The 18,005-nt window shown below is 39.1% G+C and overlaps 1 protein-coding gene across 2 annotated transcripts in view; it reads left to right on the top strand.

The window, feature by feature from the left end:
- IFT80 (intraflagellar transport 80) overlaps nt 1–18,005 on the top strand; it is a 65,762-nt gene that overhangs the window by 33,156 nt on the left and 14,601 nt on the right. For both annotated transcript variants that reach the window (XM_053390409.1, XM_053390408.1), the window contains exons 9-12: nt 9,933–10,112; nt 13,195–13,313; nt 14,210–14,284; nt 14,949–15,112. In XM_053390409.1, coding sequence (XP_053246384.1) covers nt 9,933–10,112; nt 13,195–13,313; nt 14,210–14,284; nt 14,949–15,112 — 538 coding nt within the window. The remainder of the gene's footprint in view (nt 1–9,932; nt 10,113–13,194; nt 13,314–14,209; nt 14,285–14,948; nt 15,113–18,005) is intronic.

Genomic DNA, 18,005 nt, shown 5'->3' with positions numbered 1-18,005 from the left:
CACATGCTTGAGGTGGTGGACTATTCTGTCTACCTGGGCTCCACCATAACCAGCATACTTTCCATTGACACTGAGCTGGAAAAGTGTAGGTAAGACAGCTATGGCAATAGCTCTCTCCAAAAGGGTATGGGAGAATGTTATACCTGTCAGGAATGACATCTAAATCCATATGTGCTGTGTCTGGAAGATTTTGGGCATCACGTGGCAGAGCAGAGTTTCAAAAAAAGATGTGCTCTATCATACCCACATTCCCAGTATGTTGGCACTTCTGTCTCAGCGACATCTACGTTGGCTTAGTCATGTCCACAGAATGGAAGATGGCAGGATCCCCAAGGATGTGCTCTACAGGGAGCTGGCTACAGGCATCAGACCTGTTGGCAAACCAACTCTGCATTACAAAGATGTCTGCAAGCGTGGCATGAAGACTGGCAACATGAACCCTGCTGTGTGGGAGCCCCTTGCAGACGATCTCAGTGCTTGGAGACAGTCAGGTTGTGTATCCACAACAGTGACCAGAGGACGAATGACCACTGGAAGGGAGCGCAGAGAGAAGAAACACCATGGTGCATCTGTAACAGCGAAACCAGATGCCTTCATCTGCCCCAGCTGTAACAATCCCATATTGGTCTCTACAGCCACAACAGGCGCTGTAACTCCAACAGTTTGACCTCAGTGGCATAGTCTTTCGAGACTGATGAATAACAACAACTGGATTAGCTTGGAAGGGGCAGAGGCTGGTGGCTGCAGCTGTGCTACCAGTTGGAGCAGGGACATGTGGTAGAGGGTGCTTGGAGGAGGGCATTTGGAAATAGCAGCACTGGTGGACCCTGTTGGAGTTTATGGGTGCTGGCAAATGTTTCATAATATCGGGTGAAAGGAAGCCGAATCTGGTCCACTTGAAGGATTTCAAAATCCATTGTTGGTCATTGCCTTCATACGGATCCACCAAAATAGTACAAACCAATAAGCAAGCTTTCAGGTTCCCAGAACTGTTCATTAATCAATTAGGCTGGATACTCAGCTTTCCTCCACTCCTCTCCCATTTTGCTACCTTAATGGTGAAACCCCAAATTCTGCATTTAGTCATAGCCTTAAGATAGACTCTGAGGAGGAGACTGCAGACTAAGTAAAAGCATCACTTGTTGCAAACCCTGATGTTAGTTACTCCCAAACATTTTTCAGCCACTGTGTCATACATTCAAGCTATTAATGGAAAAAATCCCCTACTCCACTCTTTCAACAATTATAGGCAAAGTGAGAATTCTAATCCATGGTATTGTTTATGAGTCCATGGTTATTGTAATGAGAATCCATGGTTATTGTAATGAGAGAAGAAACACAAACTTTACAGAGACTTTTCTTAATCATTTGTAAGTTCATCTATTACAGAACACACAGCATAAAATATTGAAGTTAAGTCTGTTTACAGAAAAATACTTTAAAATGGGACTTTCTTCCTACAGAGGAATGGGGAGGGGATTAACAGTAGCTAAAGCCAGATACTATCTATTCCTTTACAGCTGGCAGGAATAATTTATGAGGCTTGCCTCCTTCGTTTTTGCTGCTTCATGCAATTTTTTTCCTTGACTTAAATATAAATAGCTCCTAAAGAATTAGCCATGCTGGTGCTGAGAGAGAAGAGAGAATGAGTCACATAACCAGTGTGATAGTGTTTGAAGAGAACCAGACCTGGCTTTCTGGTCAACACAGACATTTTTATTGTGTCTGATGTAATGGAGCTGAATCAGCGAATTGCTCCCTCGAGAGCCATCAGGAGATATACATATCATTAACCCTTCTACAGCATATGCAACTAGTTACAAAGCATAATTTAATTAAATACGCTAACAAATACTTTTTTGCTTCCATCTCTTTTTTGCTTTTCATCTGTTCCTTTATATGTGTATGTGTGTGTGTATGTGTGCCACTTTTACAGTAGTACTGCTTAGAAACAGACTTCAGTTAAAATGTCATGCAATTTCATGAAAAGCAACAATACCCAGTATTAGAATTAACTTTGGTAGGTGCTCTTAACATTTGTGCCAGGCATAGATTATGTTCAAAGCCAAACACACTTCTACATATAATACAAAAAACAGTTGCATTTTCTTTGTCCCTGATTTTTAAAATGCTAAGTGTCTGAAGAAAAGACCAGTGCCTGACGCTTGTGACTATTCATACATACCTTGTGGGTGACTTCCTGTGGGTTTGTATGCCTGCTTTGACACTGTTGGTCATGTCGCATTACTCTTACACAGAAATAGAAATCAGGAAGGACTGAGGCCTTCTAATATTCCCCCACCCCCGCAGTTACAGAAAATGAATCACAAGAGAGGACCCCTTTCTCAGTGCCCCAGAGAATGAAAGAAACATTTATATAAAGCATAAAGAACATTATAAGCCACAGTCAGTACGAGTGCACACACACACACACACACACACACACACACAATTTTTTGTTGTTACAATCATTTAGTCAATCTGGTCCTTCATATAAAGGAATGTTACTTTTCTGCTTTCTTTACCAGAGGTTAATTGAGCCCCATTAGACAAATGTTAGTGCCATTTTTATTATAGTTCTGAATTCTTTTGCAGATTTTAAGGGATTTTTTTTAACCTGTGCACTATTGTACATAAATAAAACTCTACTACAGTTGTTTAGTTTAGTCTAAGTATTGGAACATCATCTGTATTTTTTAGACTTGCGGGCAACACATTTTCCTACTGAATATCTTGTTATATTGTGAATGCCTCTGCATACTAACTTTAAATTATATTATTGATCTCTACTCTATGCAATAGGACATCTCCCATATGTCTCATCATTCAAATGCATGAGCATAGCTTTTTTAAATGAGTAGTCATTATAGTAGCTGTGTCCTTTCTTGAAGATGTGGTTGAGGTGGAGCGGTGGTCAGAAAATATTTTTACCTTCAGAGGGATTTTTGGTAGTAGAGACTGTACCACCATTTCCTTGACTGTGAAGGTAATGAAACTTAGGCACAATAATGGGATGGAATTTAAACCTGTATCTTGCCCTGGCCTCAGGTATCTAGAGGAAGAGTTTACACTCTGTGTTGTTTCCTGGTCACATTTCAGAATAGATTGATGGGAATGGGTTTTTATAAAGCTTGACAACATTATATAAATCTGAAACAAGAATTGTGTAAGAAGCATTATTTTCAAGTTTCTATAATCTCCTTACTGTTTTCTTTGCCCTCCTGTAAATGAAGGTAGGTATCAATGATATTGAAGAGAACCAGTAGACAAAGACTACAATGGCATTTTGTTTCTTCACTTCAGAATGTGCTGAGATATTTTCTAGATGATTTAAACTGCATGGTGAAGGGTTGTTAAACTCTGTAGAGTGAATGAAAGCCATTTTATTTTCAGTCACATTTGGTTACTTACGTACTTTTACTGCCACTTCTCTCATCATAACAAAGCTGTTAAAAGGACTACTTTTTATGATCGTTGTACTGTGGCATTGGATCAGAGTATAAAATAGGTATGATGCGTATTTGTTCTTCATACTTGCATGATACTTTGTTCTCAGAAAAAAAGCAGTCTTAAGATTTCCTTTATAATATAGAATCATAGAGTTGGGAGAGACCCTGAGGGTCATCTAGTCCAACCCCCTGCAGTGCAGGAATCTGCAGCTGTCCCATACAGGGATCAAACCTGCAACCTTGGTGCCACTAGCACCATGCTCTAACCAATTGAGATATCCAGGAGGGATACAGGTCTGTACCACTCTTTGCAGTACCTTCCTCCTGAAGGCTGAATCTGCATGTATTTGTATTCTGTATTTGTAATATGTGTTTGTCAGCAAATATTTGTAGATATATTTTTAAAGTTTTCTGTTGGGATTAAACTCCATGATCAGTATCAATCTGAAATGAAGAAAGCACCATTAATTATTTTATCCCATAAATAAAACTGTTGTTTTTGAGACTGTAAAAAAAATAAATGTAATTGATAGGCTACTCTTTCAAAAGTAGCTACTATGCATGGAATAAATGCATTACTGCATTAAGATTATATTTCCATTGAATAACTGTAGACCGGGCAAATTTGTTTCACTTAATTCTGTTCAGGGATTGCATCCCAGTTTTCCGTAGTATGACCTATATATTTGAATGTATTTATTTTTACCAAATTTAGTTCTTTAAAGAAATTACACTGGAATATCATGGTTTCCCTTGTGGCCTCCCATTGATTTCCTTGAAATATACTGGCAATGATTGGGTAGAATTCTACTGAAATTTGACAGTGCACTGTAACCAGAATTTAAAAAGAGGTTTTCGGCAGCAATTCTTTTCCAGAACTGCACATTTTGATATGATACAATTCACTAGATGAGATAATGATCCAAATATTTGAAAGTAGGTTATGCATTTAATCCATATCATAGATTAGTAAAGAGCCAAATCATTGACTAAATTCCAAGATTAAGAATGAGAGGAGGACTGAAATTATTTTAAAAGGTAGCAGTGGTTTCAGTTCTTAATCACCGTTGTAGTACAGTGGTACCTTGGGTTACAGACGCTTCAGGTTACAGACTACGCTAACCCAGAAATAGTACCTCAGGTTAAGAACTTTGCTTCAGGATGAGAACAGAAATCGCACGGTGGTGGCACGGTGGCAGCGGGAGGCCCCATTAGCTAAAGTGATACCTCAGGTTAAGAACAGTTTCAGGTTAAGAACGGACCTCCAGAATGAATTAAGTTCTTAACCCGAGGTACCACTGTACATTAGTTCACTATTAGTCTATTAGCTTTGTATACAACAGTGACTATAAACCTTGGTTTCATGGGTAATACAAAACCTTTGTATTACAGCTGTTTCTGCCCAGAAGCAAATACTAAAGTTGATTTAATGTTAATTTTGTGCAGATGCACATGCAAGTAATGCTTATGGCACTGTGCTTCTGGTTTGCTAATTATATACACGAGCAAGCAACTTTGGAGGGTTTACACATCAAACAAATAGGGCTGGCCCAACTGAAGAAGCAAACTGGACCACCACTTTGGGATGCCAGTCTGAGGTATACAAATGGCTTGGAGAGAGCAAAAGCTGCTGCATATGCTTTTGTAGGCGGCAAATAGGTGGCTTAGCAATTCAGTGACTGGGTTGTTTCCTACATTCTATGTATTTCTGCACCTTCCCCATCTATTTGGTTAAAGATCAGCGAATGTCAGGGTTTCAAAGAGATTTCAGTTCCCAATTACCAGCATATCATCGATGCTTTAAAGAGTCCTGCATGGCACTTTGAAACAACAACAGTCAGCTGATTGTCAGGGCTTCAAAGCACTGCATCTCATGATGTCATTGTGGTGTCAGGTGATTGACAGATAGGCAGCTCACCTGTCAAATTTGGCTGGCAAGAGTTAGGGTAGATGAGGATCTGGCCCACCAGCCTGATCCAGTTCTTCACCCCTGATGTAAAAGTACAACCTTGTACAACCAAATGTGAGTGGTCAAACCAGACAATCTAACAGAGAAGGATGGGCCAAGCAAAGGGAAGCTGTGGCTGGGCCAACGAAGGAAAGCAGGTCAAAACATATGGAATTGAAAAGGGGATAGCAGCAAAGAAAAGCAATAGTGGATAAAGAAAGAAGTTCAAGTTATAGCCATTTGGAGGAAACAAGGAATCTAAGCAAAAAACCGCTGGAGGAAAAAGCAATACCAGTATGGAGCAAAGCCAGCTAGGAACACAAAGGATATTGGGTCTGGTACTTGCCTTTCCACTTGACTACCCGTTACATTTCTAGCCATGTATACATACATGTTCCCATCATCCAGTGAGCATCTTGTTAGTGATGCAGTTTCCAATGTGCTTGTTTGCGGGAATAAAATATATTCTGCATTTTATGTGTTTATGGAATACCTTTTTATGGATCCATTTTTGCAGCCATAAGGTGGAACACACAGAAAAAAATGTGCAATGCTGCTCAAATGTCACTGAGGTTTGGCTGTAATAATATTCTACAAGTTACCCATTTTAAAATGTATTTATTTCCCCCCATACCTTTAAATAACCTATTATAGTGCATTGTTTCCCATCAGTTACAGAGGCGCTGACAGCATCTTCTAATTACAAGAAATATGTAGGCTGCTGCTTTTGGTTCTCACAAAACTTTTTAATCTCTAGAGAGAAACCCAAAGACCCAAACACAGATTTTTGTAGAAGTGTGTTTATACTTAATTTTAACACAGTCGTAATTTTATTGTTGGTGTTTTTAATATGCTCCTGAGAAATCAAGTGTACACTTTAATGTTTTGCACATATCCCAAAACCAAACTTAGGCTGGTGAATTCATATATACTGATTTAGAACTCTTGTAATAAGATCTGATTTTTGGCTTCCTTTCCCTTGAAAATGAAGTAGGCCTTTTTAAACAGTCTAGGCTGAAACAGTCTTTCTTCAAGAGAAGTAAGAGTAACCTTGTGCCAGGCTTAATACCATGTTAAACTTTTCCATTTGACACATGTATCCAGATTTCTCAATATGTGCTATTTTTACTTTTAAAACTTTTACTCTGTATTGTTCTTCTGTTTAGGTTTGACTGTTCTGAGTTTCAGAAACTTGAATTTATTTTTCTTTTGTAGTGAAAACCAAATTTCTAAATAGGAAAGGTTGCCTTGGTGTCTTCAAAATCTTCAGTTTGAGCAGTGCTCTTTTATAGTCTTCAAAACACAGGTCTTAGAACTTGCTGCTTTATTATACTACAATAAGTCCTAAAAGCTTATTTATGTTAATAATATGCCTTGTACAGTATACAATGAAGAAGAAGAAGAGTTTGGATTTGATATCCCGCCTTTCACTCCCTTTAAGGGGTCTCAAAGCGGCTAACATTCTCCTTTCCCTTCCTCCCCCACAACAAACACTCTGTGAGGTGAGTGGGGCTGAGAGACTTCAAAGAAGTGTGACTGGCCCAAGGTCACCCAGCAGCTGCATGTGGAGGAGCGGAGACGCAAACCCGGTTCCCCAGATTACGAGACTACCGCTCTTAACCACTACACCACACTGGCTCTCATTTGAATGCAAATGTGACATTCCCAATTTCTAAACTATGGTTAAACATTCAGGAGAAGGCTTATTTTCATGACTTGACAACTGGTTAACCTGGTTCAGATGTAACACAGAACTCTGGCTTAATACAAGCAACAACAAAAAAGCTCCAAAGTAGTATATCAGGGAAGGGAGGGACTAGGGAGGAGAACCCAACCCAACACTAATTCCTGAGATGGTCCATACTGGACCATTAATTGCAGTTAGTGCTAACCAGGGTTCCCACTTCATCCATACTAAAACCATAAATTGAAGTCATTTTTAGGCATGGATATACAGGAGCCATTGATAGTTATAGCCACAGTTAACATTACTGGAAATACACTGGTTCCACAGGTAGACCTGCCAAGGTTCTGTGGCCTCACAGTTGCTTAATTATTAGATCAGGAACTAATACGTGACTCCCCTCCCTCAGATGTGTAACCTCCTGCATCATATGCAGACTGAGAAAATCACAAATACATGAAGGCATACTTGGAGAAGATTCAGGTCACCTTGTACTACTAAGGTATCTGCATTGCTCTGTCATCTTTTAGGTGAAATAGATTTTGTGAAGCTGTAACTTATTTCAAATATTATTACTTTTTGCACTATGGCCTGGAATTACATCTGCTTAGTATTTATATCAAATTCTTTGGTAGGACAATTTAATGAGCATTTGGCCCTCAGTATTATTTTCATGCATTGTATTGCATACCTTAGATCATTTTCATTAAAAAAGAATGTTAAGAGCTTCCTGCTTTCACCTGATTGTTCGGTCCCATATTACAAAAACTGATTATTAAGCCTGAAATAGACACAAAATGAGATGCAAGAAAATATGCCAGCATCATAATATCGTTGAAGATTTTTCCATCATTTACCATATTAATCCATTGCTCTGGAAAGCAACCACAATGTCATTCCCACCTGAAGAAACTACTATGAGGAAAGCATATCCCCAAAAACTGTCATTTTTCTGATTTAATTTCTACTGTATAACAATTTATAAGTGCTTTTGTAACAATTTACAAGAGCCAGTATGGTGTAGTGGTTAAGAGTAGACTTGTAATCTGGTGAACCGGGTTCGCACTCCCGCTCCTCCACGTGCAGCTGCTGGGTGACCTTGGGCTAGTCACACTTCTCTGAAGTCTCTCAGCCTCACTCACCTCTCAGAGTGTTTGTTGTGGGGGAGGAAGGGAAAGGAGATTGTTAGCCACTTTGAGACTCCCTAGGGTAGTGATAAAGCAGGATATCAAATCCAAACGTTTCTTCTCCTCTTCTCTGCTTTTGACAGACCACTGCTTATTTAAATAATGTATATTGCAATGTTAACTTTTGGTGGATGAATAGGTTTCAAGTCATGAGAAGAGCTCATTCTGCATTAGTCAGACTTTTACTGGAGCTCTTTGTCTTAGCTCTGGGTGCTGTGCTTTCAGAAGGATGTAGACAAACTGGAATGGGTTCAGATGAGCTCAATGAAGATGGTCAAGAGTATTGAAGACAAGTCCTATGACAAAAGTTTGAAGTACTATGACAAAAGGTTGAAGTACATTTAGCTTGGAGAAAAGAAGCCGTGGCAGGGTCGGGATGGGCACAATAGCACTCTTCAAATACTTGAAGGGATATTAGAGTAAAAGAAGCAAATACTTCATAGCTGTTGTCTTGGAAGGCAGGACCACAACTAATGGTCTCTAGGTACAGGATAGTAGATTTGGATTGAACATTAGGAAAAACTTATTAATGTTAAAAAAAGGTTAAAAATGGAACCAGTTAACCATAAACCAGTGAGGATGTTGCCGTTGGACATTAGGGTAGATTGGCCTTGTTATAGTAATAATGGACACAACTGATTGCAAAGTACACCATGATATGGCACTGTTTCGCAAACACAATGGGCCTTGATAAGGCATAGTAGCAACAGGACAAACCAAAAGTTTATCATTTTTTCTGTTCATAGCACTGCTGTGTAATATATTAGAGTAAAAGGTAGTAATCACCCCAAACCCTAGTAAGCTTAATGGCTGAGCAAGGTTTTAAACCTGACTCAAGTCCAACACTTTGCATACTATTCTGCATTTGTCTTCTAATGTAGCCAGAATATGACTTGAGGGGCAATTGTGTAGGGTGCATGGAAGCTCATGCCACATTAAATCGATTGGTCCCTAAAATGTCTCATCATGTTATATCTCTTTGCTGCAAGACTTAATACAGCTGCTTCTTTGACTTTGGAAGGAGGAGCTTTCAACAACAACAACCAAACATCTACAATAGATAAAGTGCTACTTTCTCTGCCCTTTGTTCAAATAAGATTTATGAAGTTTGAATCAACCTCTGTCCCATTTTGTGTCTGTATATGTGCTGTTTTAGTTGTTTTGTAGCATTCTCTAGACGGAGGCACCTGCAAGGGAACCACAAAGAGAGCTCTTCCCCTCTATACTTCCCCACCCACAGATACCTATTAAAACTGTTTCACAAAAATCGTCTGCTCCACATAACAAGTGTTCACTGTTGCTTAGCGATTTAGACTTTTATGTGAAATTATCCCAGAGATACCAACTTTTTTCCTTTTATTTTGCACTCAGTTCATCTAATAAAAAGCTGGAATAGCATTGCCTTACTGTTAGCTAATTAGGTTCATGCCTTTGCTTCAGAAACCATTTAACATTCATTTAGTGTCCTTACTGTCCTGGATGCTGAACAGAAAACTAAGTAATCCTATCACTGTCCCAAAGACAAATAATTTAAGAGTGATAGACAAAGATGTTGTATGCGTACACATGCACAGAGCATTATTACTGCATTGTTGTAATATATGCATTGTGTACTGTAGAAGTAATTACAAGTGAAAGTATGCACTTTTTTTTTAAATTTGCAGTGGTCCTATGCCTTAGAGAAACCAAACACCGGCAGCATATTTAATATTGCTTGGTCTACTGATGGCACGCAAATAGCGGGGGCTTGTGGAAATGGACACGTGATTTTTGCTCATGTTGTGGAACAACGCTGGGTGTGGAAAAACTTTGGAATAACATTAACTAAAAGAAGAACGATGGAGGTATGTGTTGGATGTTTCAAGCTTTGTGAGTGGCTCACAAATGTGGTGAGCACAAAATGTTGGCAGAAAATAACAGGTACTTTTTGAATATCCTTTTCAGTTGTAGATGAACTGAGTGAATGAGTGACATTCGTCTCTATAGCCCGCTAACTATCCCCGGGAGATCTGTTCATCAGACAGCTGGATTGAGCAGCTTTCAGGATGCTCCTGGTGATAATAGCATGTGGACCAATATGTTTATGAACTGAGGTCAATTCTCGCAATCCGATGTGAGCTTGTTGATGTTAGGAAGGCTACTCTGGAGTAAATTGACTGTGGAGTATACCTCTGGTTACTGCAGTGGCTGGAAATTCAGAATAAAAAAACCCCACATTTATGCTAGAAATTATTTTGCAGCTGGCAACAAAGTCACAGCTGCAGAAGCAATAGCATAATAGTCCATGCACAGATAGCCTTGGTTTACTGGCTTTGGAAAAAAACCTGTACATGTACACAGCTGTGGTTTACCATTATAGCAGCTGCAGCATTGTTGGTTTGTTTTTTTTACTATAGTGCAGGCTTTTCTGCTAAGAGCAGGGATAGCGCTAAATGTGTCTGTTTTCTTTGATCACAAAATCAGTACATTAGCCAAGCAGTACCCCACCCAACCTAATAGTGCTTCTTGATGAAACTTTGCCCAGAATATTTCAGCCCCAGGTTAAAATAGTTTTCAGCTAGGTAAAACATCTACTATGACTTATTTTTACTACTAGTTGTCCAGCCTAGAGAAACCATAAGCTTTTCATACCTAAAATCTGATTGCTTACAGAATATTTTAAAGAGCCTTTTATTAGACCCAATTAAAGATTTTCAGGCAACTTTCTATTTTATGGTTACCTTATTATAAGTGAAGCCTAAAAGAATTATGAATGTAGGTTCTTTTAAAAACACATGGTCCTAAATTTAAAATGTGAGTCTCAGGATCTGAAAGCAAATGCATTAATTTTTTACCTGCTAAATGTTCTGTCCTCGGTGACCAGACACTGACTCATAACATCCCACCCAGAGGACAGGGAGATAATATACAATTTCTGTTGTTACAAGTTTTCTCAATTACACATTCAGTATTAGAGTTCAGGCCAAGCTTTTCAGCCCTGGGTGCCCAGTGTTAGGCTCCCAAATCTATAATTAGGCACCTAAATATCTTTTGGCCTGAAGTGAAGTTGTCTTTGATGCTGAATATATAATTGGGAAAACTTGCAACAACAGAAATTCTATATTACCCATCTGTCCACTGGGTGGGATGTTATGAGTCAGTGTCTGGGAATATGGAAGACAAATTGGCAGGTAAAAATCATATTTTTGGTATTCATTCCCAGACAGCGAATCGTAATGAATGACTCTGTCTAGTAATCCCTGAAGCTTTAGTTATATTTAGCTTGTACAGCTTCGTGGGAAAGGTATACAAAGGAGTCTTCGCTAGCAGTGTATTCAAATGACTTGCACATAATTTAAATTCTTGTTTTGGGGTTGTCTCAAGAAAAGTTTCCAGCCCAGCTTCTACCATGTTGTTTAGAAATAAGAATAAATGCACAATTAACACATCATTCTCAATCTTATATAAAAGCTTTAGTTCACTTTTGTTATAAGATTCTGGAAACCAGAGCTGACTAGATCTCCACTGGTCCTGCCCTAGTTTACTGCTTATAAATAGTTAAGTGACATTAATTGTGAATGATCATTGTATTTCCATGTTCAGGATGGGAGGAGCTGTTCCCTTTTAACAACTTTCACTTTCCAAATGTCAACTTTCTGTGAGGCCTTCTCAGATACTAGTATCTAATGATACCAGTATGTAATGAACAATGCCCTGAACAACTTAGGCACAGGATGCCTTTCTCTTTATGTCCCAAGTCTGTTGCTGCAGTAATCTGGGAAAGCACTATTAGTACTACCCCATGGCCAAGGAAAATGAGTCTTATTTATTAGGAGTCATGTATTCAGTCTTTGACCTCAAAGACGGCTGCAGCCCTACACTACTGATCTGAATAAAGATACCGTATTTTTTGCACCATAACACTCGCTTTTTTCCTCCTAGAAAGTAAGGGGAAATGTCTGTGCGTGTTATGGAGCGAATGCCTACGGATGGCGGGGGGGGGGTCTGCTGCAGTCGTGAGCAGAGGATCCATGGTTCCCCTTCCTTCCCTCCTCCGTGGCTCGCTTTGAAACAGCAAAGCGGGAGAAGAGCCGCTGAGTGGGGAGGAGAGAGGGACAGAGAGCCTGCTTCTTTAAAGGAGCAAAGCGGAAGAGGAGAGGAAACGCTTACACAAGTGTAAGCGGCTCCTGTCCTGTCCGGTTGGTTCCTTTAAAGCAAGCAGGCTCTCTGTCCCTCTTTCCTCCCCACTCAGCTAGCTAAATAGCAGCAAAGTTTTTCAGCTCGCTAAGCCAGGGATGAGCGGGGAGGTGGGAGAAAAGCAGAGCCTGCTTGCTTTAAAGGAGCAAAGCGGGAGAGGAGAGGAGCCTTCTCCCCTTATACCCCTCTTCTTCATTATTAGCAGCATCCTTCTCTACCCACCCCACGCATGCTCCTTGTCCCTTGAGTGCTTTTCCTTTCCTCCCCACTTAAAACGTTACAAAGGATCCTCAGGATTTTTGTATTGGGCTACTCCAAACTCACTGTCAGATCACATGTCTGTGGCCACAGCATGAACCACAAAAATCATACATCCACTGTTTCATTTAGAATATTTTTTTTCCTTGTTTTCCTCCCCTAAAAACTACGTGCGTGTTATGGCCGGGTGCGTGTTATAGAGCGAAAAATACGGGTACATAGGAGCACACTGCATATAGCTAGGTCTCACTCAATACATTAACAATCTTCAGCTCAATAGTTTCTAAATTATGGGCCCTAGATTCTTTAAAATAAATACAAAAATGGGAGTTTTAAAGTTTGAATTTGAGGAATATAAATACTTGAATATTCATTATTCATCTTCATTTCCTGACATTCTGTACTGTCCTTAGAGCTAAGAATAAGGCTACTTTGCTTTTGCTTTTAAAATTATTTAAATTTTATTTAACCATTGGCTTCTGTTCCCACTAGGTTCGTAATGTACTTAATGACGCAGTGGATTTACTGGAATTTCGAGACAGAGTCATTAAAGCCTCTTTGAACTATGGGCATTTAGTAGTTTCAACATCTCTTCAGTGTTACATATTCTCGTAAGCAGCCTGAATTAATGAGACACAGCCATCTGATCAATTAAAAACCTTGAATTTTTCACAGCTACATGATTTGATTTGGGAAGCATCCATTGTTTCATGGAGATCTCCCATAAACCTAAGCTAAATGACATAAACTTCTCATAACTGTGAATGGAATTAGCTATGTTCATTTTCCCATGAGTGGGACCTTCCCAGTGAAGCCACATGTTACTGCTTATTGGCATCCTGTTTCCCAGTGCAACTGTGCACTATTTTGGTCTGTAACCTTTTAATCACTACTCATGCCAACTTTCCAAATTACTTTTTAAAGTTTGAAGTCCTCTAACAAAGTTTAGGGGTACAGTTGGAAGTTCTGTTTCAAGGGAATATGGCAAAGCTCTAGTGGGCATTTAGCTGATGTCCATGTACATTCTACTGGTGCATAAAAGCTGTAACTAATGTTTAAAACAAGGCTGGCCCAGCCATGGGGCAAGGTGAGACGACCGCCTCAGGCAGCAGACTCCAATATAGATATTTTTATCTCCCTTGCCCCTGGTGTAGATCTTCACTCACCCCTCCTGCGAAACCCAGCCAGATGGGCAGGGTATAAATAATAAAGTTATTATTAAAATTCTTCTTCTTCTTCTTCCCTGGTGGGGAGGGAGGCTTCATTTCGTGGTTCTCCTCAGTTGCCAAAATGTCTTAGTCTGGCCCTAGTTTAAAATGATATTGGAAAAATATGAAATAGGTTCTTGTTATATAAACGGAATGATAAATACTTATCTGTCCTTTGATTCTTACCACAATGTTTTCAAGCTGATATATCTGTGAAAATCTCACTATATAACTAAAGTATGTACCCTATCTCTTATTTTGTTGTTTCTTAATGTATATTGTCTTGCTCTTTGCTTTAGGACTAAAAACTGGAATACACCATTAATCTTTGACCTTAAAGAAGGAACTGTCAGTTTAATTTTACAGGCAGAAAGGTAACTTGCTGATTGCATGACTTAAAACAATGTTTACTTAAGTAGGGTGAGATAGTGGGATCATATCTGGAAGAAATGTATGTGTTGACTTCGATGATACTGTTTGGGAAGCAGTTTCCCAGCTAGATCTGACTCTTGACCTTGTTTGAATAATCTAGAGCTATATGCTCTGCTTGCCTTGTTATATGCTCATGAATGTGACACTCAGCAATCTTGACTCTGTGAGTAACTCTGTGTACAGTAGTACCTCTGTGTGGTTAAACTTGCTTTGGAATTGATAATAATTTCCCCTCCAAGTAAGTGTTTGTAGGTTTTGAGTTTCTATCATTAACACTTGCCTTTTAAACCAGTTAGCAAAAAAAACTTCACTTTCCAAATAAAGTGTATATATCATTATGCAAATATTACCATGAATGCGTGCCAAGTCATTTCAGTATCAGATTGATGTAATATTAGATGTCCTAAGCAGAGGAGAAATTAGAGAACATTAAAGGAAAGACATTCGATTACAAATGCCTGTTGATATATTATTTGAAAATACTTACTTGAATCCATGCATTTTTAAATTATGCAAGAAATAATAATACAGTATATAGACAATTATGTTAATAGTATTGTGTGAAAATAGTTAATCAGTGTTTTCTCCTCTGCTTCTTATTTATAGGCATTTTCTTCTTGTAGATGGTGGAGGGCTATATTTATATTCTTATGAAGGACGTTTAATTTCCTCTCCAAAAGTTCCAGGAATGAGAACGGATATACTAAATGTTCAGACCATTTCTTTGAGTAATGATACCCTAGCATTAAGAGATAAATCTGATGAAAAAGGTATGTTGTACAGACATTAAAATTGTTATTTTTGCATAAAACGTTTCTTCTGAGCAAATAGAAGTAAATATGGGGTTGTCAATGTATCACTTATGGGTGCACTTGCACCTACCAAGCCTTTTCTTGATGTCTTCAGCATCCTCTCTCTCCTACTTAAATCAGGCTTCAAATAATCTATTGCAGCTTATAGAAGGTTTCTTTCAAACCTAAATGTGAAATGGAGTGAGGGTTCAATAGGTCACAGCTTAACTCTTCCCTCCCCAACTAATTACTCCACCTCCCAAATGCCCCACCCCCGCAATTAGATTTGAAAGAATTCTTCTGCTGTAGCCAAAATAAGTCATTTTTCAAGCCTAATTTCAATAGGGAGTGGCATTTTTTTGTGGGCATATCACAGATGGAAGGGTTAACCCATCTTTCCTTGGTTGCAGTTCAAAATTGTCCTTGCTCCATGTCAATGTCTCCTTTTTGAAAATGATGCTTATTGTTACAATAGTGAGGTCTTCTTGGAAAGCAGTATATAAATTTCTTAGATAAACAAACAAACAAACAAACAAACAAACATGTATTTGAAATTAGAGTAACTTTTCCTCATTTATTCCTAATGAATCAGTGCTGACCCACCCATGAGGAAAGGTGAAGTGACCACCTCAGGCTGCAGGATCCACAGGGGCAGTGGATCCCACTGCTGATCTTTCTTCATGCCTTATTCCTGCTTCCCTCACCCTTTATTCCTTGGTGGGGAGGGGGGTGTTATTTGGGGGTTCGCCTCAGGTGCTAAAATGTCTTTAGCCAGCCCTCCATTGAAGGAAGCATAACTGAAAATCACATGGAGATTTCATCTTCTTCCTTATCCCCCTGTGCTATATCCAAGGCCTTTCCTGAGGATCTCCTGACTTTTAGTAGAGGTTTTTGATGGGCTAAAGTGGGGATAAGGGGGGGAACCCCATTGTATAAGCAAACTTTTACTAACATAAATTTGGTTATAGCCAATGTATTTCTGTTATGTGTGCAGCAACAAGAGTTTCTTTTTGGGTGCATTTCTTTTTTGCAGGCTTATTGATAGTTCTGGATTTATGCTTATCTTTGGCTTGTTGAGGTTTGTCAAGTAAACAGTCAATAGTTCTCCAGGAGAGATAGCAGGAATAAATGACACCAGAGGGGAAATATGTTTCAGTAACTAGTCAAGAAAATCCCAGAATTGGTGGGAAATAATTTGCTATTTGTTAGCACACATAGATTTAATCAAAATCCCAGAAGTTATTAAATCATCTCAGTAAAATATGAGGTATACAGTGGTACCTCGGGTTAAGTACTTAATTCGTTCTGGAGATCTGTACTTAACCTGAAACTGTTCTTAACCTGAAGCATCACTTTAGCTAATGGGGCCTCCTGCTGCCGCCGCGCCACCGGAGCATGATTTCTGTTCTTATCCTGGAGCAAAGTTCTTAACCTGAAGCACTATTTCTGGGTTAGCGGAGTCTGTAACCTGAAGCGTATGTAACCCGAGGTACCACTGTATTCCACTTTCCTTCCAAAACTAAGACATCAGAATACATAATTTCCCTTGCAAGATGTTGCGTATTTCATTGCTCCTTGTTTTCTAAGGACCTCTAGTTGCCCACTGATGTTGAAGGGTGAAATACTTTTTCTCTGAACAAGAGACATTTCCTTGTGCTATATCTAAAGAAGTTTATCCAGGAAAACTGGATGTCTTAGGGCTTGTTTCCATCTGTAACCTCTGTACAAAATAGCCTGTAGTTGACATTCTTCTTCTTTGGTGATCACTTATAGCCGAGTAAGATTGTCTTCCATGAGCACAGTCTTAGTGGTGTGTCCATAGGTGACGCTGGAGGCCAATTCTGGATCCACACGTTGTTCCACAGTGGGGACATAGGTTTCCAGGCAGTAGTTGATCATGGTGAGGGTTTGCCAAATGTGCCTTCCTCTTAGCTTGTTTATCCCTTTTGTCCTGAGTTCGAGTGTCTTCAAAGTCCATGACATCTTTGGTAAAGGCTGTTCTCCAACTGGAGTGCTTGCAGGCCAGTGTTTCCCAATTGCCGGTGACATAGGCAATTTCTAAAACCTAACAGAGGGGTTTAATTTCACTTTTTTAAAAAAGCACTAAACAATATTTATATACTTTGCTGGGAATTGCCTATTGTGAGTGTGACATGGGAGTTGATAGGTCATGTCCTTTGCCTTTTCTTAACTATCCCTTTTCCACCTTTATCCACTTAAGTAATTATTGAATCCAAAAGATGACAATATTTTGTGTTTTCCACCTATTTTCTGGTCTTCCTCTTCCTTTTTTGAGAAATTATGGGGTTTGTAATATATACACTTCATATATAAAAAAGAACATCATGATAGTAAAACTTTTGGTTTTGATAAAAACACAAACAGTGTCTATGACAAGGGAAACCTTACATCAAAAAGAGCACAGCACTGTCTCAAGTCACAAGTTATTTTCCTGTGTTTACACAGCTGGCTCAAACTAGCACTGGATGTAACCCTTCTTTTTCCTTTTCATATGCAACCAACAACATCAGAACAGCACCTGTTCTCATAACATCGTTTTTTCCTGCCAATATAACCAGTGACCGCAAACCAATATCCTGTATCCTTCTAAAAGAAACTCATGACACTATGCTAAAATGCAAATGGAAGAGTCTTTTAAAGTTAAACGTGCATGCCACATGGAATATAGATGACATATTATCAGCTGGATTTGGCATGTGATGTCAATGCTTAAAATCTGTTTGGAATTAATCACTCCCATGTATTTGCTGAATTATGCAACATTTATTTCAGATTGTACATGTGCTAGTTTTTCTATCCTTCCTGTCTTGAGAACAGTAAACATGGGGTTAATCCTTGTATAAAATGTGAC

The sequence above is a fragment of the Podarcis raffonei genome, chromosome 5 (assembly GCF_027172205.1).
Source record: "Podarcis raffonei isolate rPodRaf1 chromosome 5, rPodRaf1.pri, whole genome shotgun sequence".
NCBI lineage: Eukaryota > Metazoa > Chordata > Lepidosauria > Squamata > Lacertidae > Podarcis > Podarcis raffonei.
This window is presented reverse-complemented; position numbering and strand designations above follow the sequence as displayed.